Source organism: Gopherus flavomarginatus, chromosome 2 (genome assembly GCF_025201925.1).
Source record: "Gopherus flavomarginatus isolate rGopFla2 chromosome 2, rGopFla2.mat.asm, whole genome shotgun sequence".
In the NCBI taxonomy this organism is placed as follows: Eukaryota; Metazoa; Chordata; order Testudines; family Testudinidae; genus Gopherus; species Gopherus flavomarginatus.
The window spans coordinates 243,320,486-243,333,173 of record NC_066618.1 but is presented as its reverse complement, the minus strand read 5'-3'; the positions used below and the strand labels follow the sequence as shown (position 1 = coordinate 243,333,173).

Genomic DNA, 12,688 nt, shown 5'->3' with positions numbered 1-12,688 from the left:
TTTAGTATGTTAGCACCAAGAGATTCTCCTAATACAGGGGTTCTCAAACTTCATTTCACCATGACCCCCTTCTGACAATAAAAATTACTTCATGACCCCAGGAGAGGGGACTGAAGCCTGAGTCTGCCCAAGCCCCACTGTCCTGGGCTGGGGGGCCAAAGCCTGAGCACCACCACCCTGGGCAGAGGGGCCAAAGCTGAAAGCTCAAGTGTTTCAGACCCAGGCAGGGGGGTCTGCCTTCTGCCCTCGGGCTTTGGCTTCAGCCCTGGGCAGTGGGGCTCGGGCCTCAGCCCCGGGCCCAAGCAAATCTAAGCCAGCCCGGGCAACCCCATTCAAAGCAGGAACCCGACCCACATTTTGAGAACCGCTGCCCTAATATAAAGTGAATTGCTGGCATAAAAGGATTCATCTGAATTCCTTTTACTTTGTCAATTCAAACAATTTTTTAAACCTCAAAGTATTTTAAGCCTTTCATTACATCTTCATTTTTTAGGTGGAATTGAATATTTATCCACCAACGAAAGCCTATCACCTTACATCACCAAACATTCCTCTTTTCTAAAAAAGAAACACTGAAATCCAATTTCTGTACCAAGTAAAACTGATCTAAGCAATCCATTTTGACAGAGAGATTCAGAGGCCTAACTCCCTTCGTAAACAAGCTGTTTTCTTTGCAGTGCTATAAATTCCAAAGAAAATAGGGCCCAAAAGACCATGCAGTACTCCACAGGAGATTTCTTTTGCTTCAGAGCTTTCATTAGCATGGGACTGCATTTAACTATGTTCTGTTGTCAAATATACATACTGCATTATCTCAGTGGACCAGATTCTCTGCTGAGCTGTTTTTATGAGCGCAGCAGAGGGGCTATTGAGGCATTGCTATGGGCTCAGTTTCTCCACCCCAGCCTTGTTACAGGTTAGAGTAAGTTGGGAGTTGCTACAGCTAACTTGCACAATCTCCAAGGGACCATCCAGCAGCTAGGGATGGCCAGAGTGCATTATGCTCCAGATACTCCTTCTGTTCCTTCCAGGGAGGGCAGCAGGGAAGGAGCTGTAGTGCCAGCAACAGTAGCTATCTGCTTCCTGGGGACTCCTTCATGCTGGGAATATTCCTACCTGGGGAATTATGGACAGTCTCTACTCCCTTTATACCATGGGTAGGCAAACTTTTTTGGCCCAAGGACCACATCTGGGTATGGAAATTGTATGGCAGGCCATGAATGCTCACAAAATTGGGGTGCAGGAGGGGGTGAGGGCTCTGGCTGGGGATGTGGGCTTTGGGGTGGGGCCAGAAATGAGTTCAGGGTGTGAGAGTTGCAGTGACATGTCCCTCCTCTGGATCCTATGTGGAGGCATGGCCAGGCAGTTCTGTGTGCTGCCCCATCCACAGGCGCTGCCCTGCAGCTCCCATTGGCCGCAGTTCCTGACCAATGGGAGCTTCGGTGGCGGAACTTGAGACAGGGGCAGCGCATGGAGCCCCGTGGCTGCCCCTATGCATAAGAGCCAGAGGAGGGACATGCCACTGCTTCCAGGAGCCACAGCACGCACAGTGGCCTCCGACCCTGCTCCCAGTGGGAGTTTGAGGGTCAGATTACATCAGCTGGCAGTTTGGATGTGGCCTGCGGGCCATAGTTTGCCTACCCCTGCTTTATACCACCTGAACAAGACAAGTCAAAAAATCTGTCCCTTTCACTTTTTAGACACTGACCCCTTTTTGGGCTTCAAAATTCTTGTTCGTGTACTTGATTAGTCAAATGTTGCTTTTTTTAAGGAATGGTTCCTTTAAGATACTATATTGGGGAGCTTGCAGCATAAAACTAAGATCAAATCCATTTTCCTTCTCTTCATGACTGTAATGACAGAAATCAAACTCAGACCAAATAAGCATCTATTTTAATTTTAATTCTAAGATGACACTTCAGTTTGTCTGAAATTAAAAAAGCTTCAGTTTTCGATATATTCTGAAATATGATAAAGAAACTCAATTATCTGACACTTACGAATGTGTTACAGAATTCTGTGTGGTTTTAGAAATGATGCACTGGACAAATACAAAAAAAGACAGTCACCTTCACTCTATCGTCTAATTCTATTTGCTTTCACTGGATTCTTTTTGTTCCTCCAGGTCAAAATAAAAAGGTTTGTCATAGCCCATGAGATGGTTATAATCCTGTGGATATGTGAAAAGCATTGGATTAACAAGCATTGATTTAGTTTTGGCATAAAATGTTGTAAACATCTTGCTGATGTCTGGAACCTTGACATCCCTCTGATGGAACACAGTTCTTTTTTCTGCCAGCATAGCATTATATGTAATGGCCGTGTACGTGTCCGTCTCAGCCTTATGATACAGTCGAACCACATAGCCCTTTGTAAGCAGATGCAGGGTAACTGGTGTTATAAATGTAAAGAATCCTACAATGCCGTAAAACGCAGTTTTTAAAAACACACTTTCCACTCCAATGCCAGTTTTCAAGATGATGTAGGGCATCATGCAAAAGCTAAACATGCTCGTAGAGTAAGAGAAAAACTTCACACCTGTATAAGAGATGAAAATCATAGGTTAATGTTGATGATCAAAGTTATCCCTACAGTCCTTTATACACATTGTTCTTATATACCCAGTGCTTTACTTTAATTGATAAATTCAATGATGATTCAGTTAATCCTTTCTTATCGTGGAACTTCTGAAGTCACCATGTGGAAATCAAAGCCCTCAGCCCTTCTCCTTGGTTAATAAACTAAAAGTTAGGTCTTACGGAACACCTTTAATATTCTAATTATCAAAATGTTTCACAAAGGATGAGGGGTTTGGGGTGCAGGAGGGGGCTCCAGGCTGGGGAGGTGGTGCCGAGGGGTTTGGAATATGGAAAGGGGCTCCAGGCTAAGGTAGGGGGTTGGGAGGAGATACGGGCTCTGGGATGGGGGTGTGGGTTCTGGCGTGGGGCCAGAAATTAGAGGTTATGGGTGCTGGACAGGGGCTCCGGGCTAGGGGCTCTGATGTGGGGCCAAGGATGAGGGATTTGGGATGCAGGATGGGGCTCTAGGATGAGGGGCTCGGAGTGCGGGAGGGGGCTCTGGGCTGGGGCAGAGGGTTAGGGTGCGGGGGAGTGTGAGAGCTCTGGCTGGGGGTACAGGTTCTGGGATGGGTCTTGGGATAAGGGCTTTAGGGTATAAGAGGATGCTCTGGGCTGGGACTAAGGGGTTTGGTGGGGGATCAGGGCTGGGGTAGGGGATTGGGGTACCGGGGGGTGAAGGGGTGAGGGCTCTGGGGTTGGGTGGGGGATCAGGGCTGGGGTAGGGGATTGGGGTACCGGGGGGTGAAGGGGTGAGGGCTCTGGGGTTGGGTGGGGATGTGGGGCTTGGGGTGCAGGAGGGTGCTCCAGGCTGGACTGAGTTCAGAGGGTGGGAAGGGGATCAGGGTTGGGGCGCAGAGGTGAGGGCTCAGGGGTGCAGGCTCCGGGTGGTGCTTACCTCAAGCAGCTCTTGGAAGCATCAGCATGTCCCCACTCCGGCTCCTACGCAGAGGCTCAGCCAGGCAGCTCTGTGTTCTGCCCCATCCGCAGGCGCCACCTCCCCCGCCCCCAGCTACCATTGACAAATGTTCCCGGCCAATGGGAGCTGCGGGGACAGCACTTGGGGCAGAGGCAGCATGTGGAACCCCCTGGCTGCCCCTACATGTAGGAGCCGGAGGGGGGACATGCTGGTTGCTTCCCAGGAGCCACGTGACGTGGAGGCTAGCAGGGAGCCTGCCAGCCCCGCTGCGCAGTGCCGCTAACCGGACAGTCAACAGCCCAGTCAGCAGTGCAGACCCGAGCTGCCAGGATACCTTTTCAACCAGGTGTTCCGGTCAAAAACTGGACACCCAGGCACCCTGGTGCTACATCGATGCAGCTGCGCTGATGTACTGCATCTGGTGAAGATATGCTATGTCAACAGGGGAGCGCCTCCTGCCAAAATAAAGCAGTGTCTGCACCGTCACTCGAGGGGATGGCTTTTTTATACCCCTGAGCAGCGTAGTGTAGACAAGCCCTTAGTCTTTATACAAAATGAAATGCTTTAAAGTGCAGTTCTATTCTGAAAAGTAAAAACAACATCTTCTCACCATTGTGTGTATATTTAGAATCATGATTTAGTGATAAAATTGTACTACCTCTTACTCCTGTTACCCTTCAAAGCCAACATGAGAGAGGAACATTCTCACCCACGCTTCCTCAAAAGCACTCGACAAGTTCCAATCACTTACACCTGTTAAAACCTTGTGAATGCAAAGCAGTTGCACAAGCTAACTAAGGCATCATCTGGGACCTGGTCCAACTCCCATTCACTTCAAGGGATTCTTTCAAGGGGAGCTGGTTCAGCCCATGGTATGCAGAATCTTTATTACTGGTAAGGACATATGAGCAGAAAAGGAGCATTTTCAGATTATAACTTAATTCTGCCCAGCTGACAATTAAAAAAAATGCAAACTGATCACATTTGTTACTGAAATCATCATCATCATCAAGACAATCATTATCACACCACCTCCCAATCTTTGGGACACATGGCAGGACCATCTGGTAGTTTCCCCTTGCATGAAATCTTAAAATAAGCCCTATGGAAGGTGACTGGCCAAAGAGAGGTCAATAGCACGTGTCTCATTATTGATATTATATTTCATTATCTTATTTTCTAAGCTCCTCCCCAGACTTTTGCAAGTGGGCACAGTAGCCACTTCATGTTCATGATGGACATGTCACTCTACTCACATACTCAGCATGTACCGAGCTAGTGATGTCAGCACCAACAGTCAGAGAGGGAATGGAGACTCTACCTCTCGAGTAAAGGTAAATCAGCCTTTGTGCAGTTACCCATATGGTGTCAGAGGCATATATGGAGGGCTGCAGATACATGTGGGCTCTGCGATTTTCCAAGATTTTCTGACTGTTATCGTTTCATCCTTAAAAGTAACAATATAGTAATAACCAGGGGAGGGAAGGAGTTGCCACATGCCCAAAAGCCTCTATGCACCTTAACAAAATTTAGAAGCAAAATATATAAAATGGTCCAATACATAAATCAAAAGCACAATAGATAAAAATATTCCACAACTGACGTACCCATCCTGTGTTGATTTATTGGCAGAGTCCCCATTCCATTGCAGATCTCTAATGGGACTTTAGCAACCAGCTCAGTGCAAGCTTGTTTGGCTGCACAGTTGCTCATAACATAACTGAGAAGGTGATTTCAAAAATCACTGCATAGTATATCTAAAAATATTGCATTCAATTCACAGCATCAATATACCTGTCATGAAAGCCAATTAGCATAATGGTTTGTGTTAGCCAATTAATCCAGGGCCAAATCCTGTCCCTTGCCTTGCCCAGGTCCCAAAGAGTGGTAGAGCTCAAGTTGTGCTCTACAAAATAACTCCACACCCCTGGTACTGTTGCAATGCTCTATAGCAGCATGCAGCAAATCTGGAGTGGATGGGTGTATGGAGGAACATAGATGAAGTAGGACCTACTCCAGCCCATGGGCTGCAGGACTGTACTGGTGAACTTTGATGTGCTTAAAGCAGTGGTTGATTAATGCATGGGCCCAAAGGGCCCATGCCCAGCACTCCCAGACAATTCGGGGTGCCCAGAAGTGCTGGAACCTTGGATAGAAGGGAGGAGGGCTACTAGCACCAGAACTGTGGCCCTTCCCCTGCTCCTCCTCTTTCCCCCCAGGGCCCCGCCCTCTGGCCAGGCTGGAATCCAGTGGGGAGAGGAAGAGCACAGGGCAGGGCCCCATGGTGAGGGGGGGCTAAGGCCCACTGGAAAGAGGCTGGTGCCCCTAGGAGGGGCTGCACTTATCAACTGCCCTGCCACAAAGCACAGCCCCTGCTGCCGCCATTCTGAATCTACAGGGGTGACGCATGGAGGGCGGGGCATAAGGGAATCACGTGCCCCCCTGGATTTTTCAAGACACCTCTGGCAAGGATGCCTAGCAGCGAGGAGGCAGCACTCTGCCTGGCAATGGCACTCTCCCGGGGGAGGGAGGAAGCAGCAAGGTGCCTGGCTGCCAGCTGAGCTCCTCCCCCGCCGCATGGGGCTGCTTTGCTTTCCCTGCTGCTAGCGTACCAGTGCTGCTGCCTGCTTTGCAGACTATCCACCAAGATGAGCCAGGCACAATGGAGCTTCCTGCCTGCGCTGCCTGGACACATTGAGAGTGCTGCTGCCATGGGGAGCGCTGTCTCTTCACTGCTGGGCGTCCATGCCAAAGGGGTCTGGGAACATGGGGGGGCACATGACCCCCCAGAACCTTTCATTTGTGCCCTACCCCACTAGCCACAGCTACGTGTCGCCTGACTATGCCCATGTTAAAAACCGAGCGGGCATAGACTCCCCAGTTCTTGTGCCCCTGGGCCCCCAAGGAGTGGGGGGCTCAAATATTCTTTGTGCCCGGGGCCCCAATAAATTTTAAACCACCTCTGGCTCCAAGTCAAAAATCCTGATTAAATGACACTGTGTAAGTGTTGCCAACTCTCAAGAGTTCTTCACAAGTTACATGGGTTTTGCTGGGGCTAGATCCAGTCTCACCATGCTGTGAGAAGCTCCAGCCCTTCTGATTGGCTGCCTGCCTCCCCTACTTGCCCATCTCTTGGGAAAGAGCAGCCAATCAGGACTGCTGCAGAAAGCAGACACAGCTCTCACCTCTCCTCTCAGGAGCTGACGCTACTCTCATAGGATGGGTCAGGGAAGAAAGAGCACAATAGCCCAGGCCAGCCCTGCTTCCTCCTCCCGTTCTGTGAACAATGAGTCTGTCTAACCTCTGCTCCTGTTCCTCTCATCCTCTCCATTCCCGCAACAACAACCTTGAGAAGGACAGGGGACCCCAGTGCAGTCCCACCCCCAGACCTGGAAAGGGGGAGTGAAGAACCCAAGGAGCTGCAGGACAGCAGAAATGAAGTAGGGGTGTGTGCAGAACTGAGGTGGGTACTGGGAGAAGAATTGATGGGGGTTGGGGGGGGCTGATGGATAGGCATATATGGGGGTCAGAGCTCCTTCAGTGGGGGCAAAAAAAAATCAATAAAATCAATCTCAATAAATTTGGCCGCAATAACTGTCAAATACACACAATGGAGATGAACAGGGGGGTTAGAAATCTGAAGATATTGTGTCCATCTATAATCTTTTTTCAAAAAGATCTCATGATTTGGGGGCCAATCTCATGGTGTTTTAGAGTGTGGCTCATTTTTGAACATATCCTGTGATTTTTTAGAATCTGACTCATTTTATTTGAACCTTTGGGGTTGGTAATACGACTGTATAAGGGACCACAAGATGGTCCTTAGTGCATATCTGAAGAAATCAGAGGGCTCCATTCCCAACAGCATATTATGTTTTAAAAAAATGTTTAAGTATAGATAAATCAAATAAAATTTTAATTCCAATCACATACCCAACACAGTCTTTGCCAGATTCCCAGTATAAACTAGTCTTCCATCTTCTAGTTGTCCATGAAAGGAGGAGGTGGTGAAGCAGCGAACAGGTGCCACAGGAGAAAATATGATCTACAGGATGAAAGTAGCACATGGCAAATAAACAACTCACATCGTCTACATACATTTCAGATTTCTTCTGATGTAAATGTTGAATTTATATCCAGGATAGAGACTAAAAATTAAATTATATTACAACTAAACTCAATAAGCAGTTTAATAGATATCAGTAACTGTAATTAATTTATAAATGTTAGGAAACAGAGAATTTAATGATTCAGGGGATTAGAAATGGGATATGCAGCCATAAAACCCTTCAGTCCTAGACACTTCAGCAGTGCTCTGTATACAATCAGACAGCCACACATTCCAAGCTCATTGCAAGTCTCTGGCCACCTACCTATCCTCAGCACTGCCAGCTCTTCAAATACTGTGAGAGTTGTGATAAAATGTCATGGTTTACTTGAATCCCCAGCTCCTAGAGTCCTGCCATTACAAGAGAACCTCATCTTTCATTTAAAAGAAAATTTCTAGCCTTCATAGTTGCAAAGAAAAATAATGTGAACTCAGAGAGTAAAAAATATATATATATTTTAAAAAACTCGTTATTTTTAGGCTAATCTTGTATGATTTAGGGGCACTGATTCCTGAGTTCCAAACACTTGGGGTTGGCTATATTGCTGTCTATCTACCAACGTGCTTGAATTGACAAGCACCTAGGTAGATAGACAGCAGTAATTGGACATACTTTACCTTGCACACTTTTTCAATTCTCTACTCTGCCTCTTTAACTTTATCCACCAGCAAACACTTTGTTAAACGCACCATTGACAGTAAGGATTTAAAATTGATTCAAATTGGGGAGATTTTGCATTTACTTTCCTTGTTCAGGAACAAGGAAATTGATCCAGTGAATTAGGGGCTGGAATGTCACTGGGTCAGCCTCCTCAACCAAGACCGCTGCTTTCTCTCTGCTATTTGAGCGGAGGTTTCCACCCCTGCCCGCAGCCCAGCCACAAGGAAAGCGTCCCACGCTCCTGCACCTGTTCTAGTCTCCCTTCAGCCCTGGGAAGGGCTCCAACTGATCCTGGACCTCGGGCCCGCGGCAGCATCGGGACCACGCAACTAGACGCGCTCGGAGGGTCGTTCAGAGCCGCCCATCGGTGGCTGCGCGCCGCTGGTGCGCGGATCCCCGGAGGACGAGGCAGCGCGGCAGCTGCACACCGCCTAGCGCTCCGCAGCCAGAACGCCAGCGCCCGGGCTCGGGAGCCGCCTGCAGCCAGGAGCGGCATCGCTCACACCCGGTCACGGCCTTGCTCAGCGGATCCCCCACACCGCAGCAGGGAGGCCAGGAAAGGGAGGAGCCAAGGCGCCGCTTCCTCCCTCGCTGCAGGGGATTGGGCCAGCTGCCTCTCCCCCTCCAATAGTAACTCTCCTCAGGAGCTGAGTGCTTCCAGGCTGAGAAACCCAGAGCTCCTGTAGCTTTGATTCCCCATCTAACGAGGGAGCGACGCCTCGCAGACATCCTAATCCAGGGGTGGGGAAACTTTTTGGGCTGAGGGTCACATCTGGATGGGGAAGTTGTATGCAGGGGCAGGGTGTTGGGGTGCAGGAGGGGATGCGGGGTGCAGGGTCGGGCTCAGGGCAAAGGATTGGGGCAGAGGAAGGGTGCAAGGTGTTTGAGGGGGCTCAGGGAAGGGGGTTGGGATTCATAGATATTAGGGCTGGAAGGGATCTCGAGAGGTCATTGAGTCCCAGGGCCGGCTTTAGGCCGAGTTGCCCAATTCCCTGGAATCGGGACCTGCACCTAGGAGGGCCCAGCACCTTAGGTGCCTTTTTAATTATTTTTTTTTACTCACCCAACAGCGTTCTACTCTGGGGTCTTCGGCAGCATTTCGGGGAGAGGGGATCCTCTGATGCCACAGAAGACCTGGAAGTGCCACCGAAGCCCCGCACCGCTGCCCGGTATTCGAATCGGGCCCTGCAGTTAATAAAGCCAGCCCTGTCGAGTCCAGTCCCCTGCTCTCATGGCAGGACCAAATACTGTCTAGACCATCCCTGATAGCCATGTATCTAACCTACTCTTAAATATCTCCAGAGATAGAGATTCCACAACCTCCCTAGGCAATTTATTCCAGTGTTTAACCACCCTAATGTCCAACCTAAACCTCCCTTGCTGCAGTTTAAGCCCATTCCTTCTTGTTCTATCCTTAGAGGCTAAGATGAACAAGTTTTCTCCCTCCTCCTTATGATACCCTTTTAGATACCTGAAAACTGCTATCATGTCCCCTCTCAGTATTCTCTTTTCCAGACTAAACATACCCAATTCCTTCAGCCTTCCTTCATAGGTCATGTTCTCTAGACCTTTTAATCATTCTTGTTGCTTTTCTCTGGACCCCCTCCAATTTCTCCACATCTTTCTTGAAATGTGGTGCCCAGAACTGGACACAATACTCCAGTTGAGGCCTAACCAGTACAGAGTAGAGCGGAAGAATGACTTCTTGTGTCTTCCTCACAACACACCTGTTAATGCATCCCAGAATCATGTTTGCTTTTTTTTGCAACAGCATCACACTGTTGACTCTTATTTAGCTTGTGGTCCACTATAACCCCTAGATCCCTTTCTGCCGTACTCCTTCCTAGACAGTCTCTTCCTATTCTGTATGTGTGAAACTGATTGTTCCATCGTAAGTGGAGCACTTTGCATTTGTTTTTATTAAACTTCATCCTGTTTACCTCAGACCATTTCTCCAATTTGTCCCTCCCAGTTTGGTATCATCTGCAAACTTAATAAGTGCTATGCCAATATCTAAGTCGTTGATGAAGATATTGAACAGAGCCAGTCCCAAAACAGACCCTCTGCGGAACCCCACTTATTATACCTTTCCAGCAGGATTGGGAACCATTAATAACTACTCTCTGAGTACGGTTATCCAGCCACAGGTTGGGGTGCAGGAAGGCTGTGGGGTGCAGAAGGGGGCTCAGGGCAGGCGGTTGGGGTGCAGGAGGGGTGCAAGGTGCAGGAAGGGGGCTTAGGGCAGGGAGTTTGGGGGCGGGGTGCAGGAAGGGTTTGGGCTTCATCCTGGCGCCACTACCTAAAGTGGTTCCGGGATGGCAACGGCGTGCACCGGAGCAGGGCAGGCTCCCTGAATGCCTTCCCTGGCCCCATGCCACACCACTCTGGGAAGCAGCTGGAACCACATCCCTGCGCAGACCCTGGGGGAGGGGTGGCACAGGGCTCGGCACGCTGCCCTTGCCACACCTCCAGGTACCTCCCCCAAAGCTCCCATTGGCTGCAGTTCCCCATTCCTGGCCAATAGGAGTTGAGGGGGGTCTGTGCCTGGAGGCAGGGCTGGTGCAACCATTTAGGCGAACTACGTGGTTGCCTAGGGCGCCAAGATTTGAGGGCGCCAAAAAGCGGCACCCCCCAAAATTTTTTTAAAAGGTTGCAGCCGCTGCTGCTGGAGAGGTAGTCTGAACTGCCCGCGGCAGCACCTGCCTGCAGCCGGCAGCCCAGGGCGCCCCCGGGGTCAGCGCACTGCCGCGGCAACCCAGCAGCCCGGGGCGCCCCCGGGGTCAGCGCGCCGCCGCGGCAGCCCAGCAGCCCAGGGCGGCCCCGGGGTCAGGGAGCCGCTGCGGCAGCCCGGCAGCCCACGGCGCCCCCTGGGTCAGGGAGCTGCCGCTGCAGCCCGGCAGCCCAGGGCGCCCCCAGGGTCAGTGTGCTGCCGCGCCAGCCCGGGGCGCCCCCCGGGTCAGGGAGCCGCCGCGGCAGCCCGGCAGCCCAGGGCACCCCCGGGGTCAGGGCGCTGCCCCGGCAGCCCGGCAGCCCAGGGCGCCCCCGGGGTCAGGGCGCCGGCGCGGCAGCCCGGCAGCCCAGGGCGCCCCCAGGGTCAGGGCGCTGGTGCGGCAGTCAGCAGCCCAGGGCGCCCCCAGGGTCAGCAGGCCGCGCGGCAGCCCGGCGGCCCAGAGTGCCCCCCGGGTCAGGGAGCCGCTGCGGCAGTCGGCAGCCCACGGCGCCCCCGGGGTCAGTGTACTGCCGTGGCAGTCCAGAGGTTCCGGCTGATGACGGCTGCGCTGACCCAGGGGAATCCCTGAGCTGCAGGCAGAGGGTCTGAATCCCTCTCCCTCCCAGAGCAGGGGCTCCAGCCTCTGCAATTTTTCTCGTTGCCGGCGGGGGCGCTGGTGGCTGGGCAGAGCTGCGCAGCTCATTGCAAGTCTCTGGCTGTTGGGCCCTGCGACAGCGGCGCAACACCAGGGCTTCGCTTCTGGAGGAAAGCCGCGGCTACCCCCTGGCTCAGCCTCCACGTCAGCCCCAGCGAGGGGCACGGAGAAGAAAAGAGCCTCAGCAGTGGTCTGGTGGAGCGGAGGAAGAAAGAGGACCCCAACGCTCATGCATTGGGCAAGGTAAGCAAGTGCCTCCCCACAGGTCGGCCTCAGGTGCCTATGCTCCTGCCTCCTTGGTCCTTAGCTGGTCCCTGCTCCTGCTCCCGCTCCCCTTGTGCCTGGACGGCTGGAGAGAACAGCAACCTGCAGAGCTGAGCTGCCCCAGTGCCCCCAGGCATCCCCCTGACCTCATCCCCCCCACAACCCTGACCCCCAGCTCCGAGCCTAGTCCTTCTGAGCTGGAAACCCCCTCGACCTCATCCCCCCACAGCCCTTACCCCCAGCTCCGAGCCCAGTCCCTTGAGCTGGAAACCCCCTTGATCCCATTCCCCCCACAGCCCTGACCCCCAGCTCCGAGCCCAGCCCCTCTGAGCTGAACATCCCCCTAACCCTATCTCCCCACATCCCTGAGCCCAGCCCCTGTGAGCTGGGCACCCCTGAACCCAGAGCCCAGCTCCCCACCCAGCCGTGGGCAACAACAGCACCACCCCAAAGCAATGACAGCCCATTGGTACCAACTATCACAATCACCCAGCAACTGCCCATTATGTAATTGCAAATGTATACATACCATTACAGCTTTTAATGTTTTTAAATAATATATTTAGTTTATTTTCAAATTATTACAAATTAATTTTTGAATGTATTTCACTAGTTATTTTTTACATTTCCTAATACATGTTACTATAGTATTGCAAATGTTTTATGGAAGGGGCCCCCGATTTTGCTTTGCCCAAGGCTCCCTGAGTCCTCTGGGTGGCCCTGTCTGAGTTTTAAGCCCTGCTGCTGTGTTTTGCCTGCAACAGGCAGGCCTAAGCCTGTGAGTGACCCGCATAG

General features: G+C 51.5%; 1 protein-coding gene across 1 annotated transcript; it reads right to left on the bottom strand.

The window, feature by feature from the left end:
• Positions 1–1,881: 1,881 nt before the first annotated feature.
• TMEM70 (transmembrane protein 70) lies at positions 1,882–8,821 on the bottom strand. The gene is made up of 3 exons (XM_050941303.1): positions 8,512–8,821; positions 7,429–7,540; positions 1,882–2,538 (listed from the first exon to the last, which is right to left on the bottom strand). The coding sequence occupies exons 1-3, from the start codon at positions 8,758–8,760 to the stop codon at positions 2,090–2,092; spliced, it is 810 nt and encodes a 269-aa protein (XP_050797260.1). The 5' UTR covers positions 8,761–8,821; the 3' UTR covers positions 1,882–2,089.
• Positions 8,822–12,688: the final 3,867 nt, after the last annotated feature.

What these genes read in the sequence shown, in the direction of transcription:
- TMEM70 (XM_050941303.1), bottom strand. Translation starts at nt 8,760, where the DNA reads ATGCCGCTCCTGGCTGCAGGCGGCTCCCGAGCCCGGGCGCTGGCGTTC. An exon ending in CTGAAGGGAGACTAGAACAG is followed by an intron (nt 7,541 to 8,511) that starts GTGCAGGAGCGT and finishes TTCATCCTGTAG; the next exon opens with ATCATATTTTCTCCTGTGGC. An exon ending in TCTGGCAAAGACTGTGTTGG is followed by an intron (nt 2,539 to 7,428) that starts GTATGTGATTGG and finishes TCTCTTATACAG; the next exon opens with GTGTGAAGTTTTTCTCTTAC.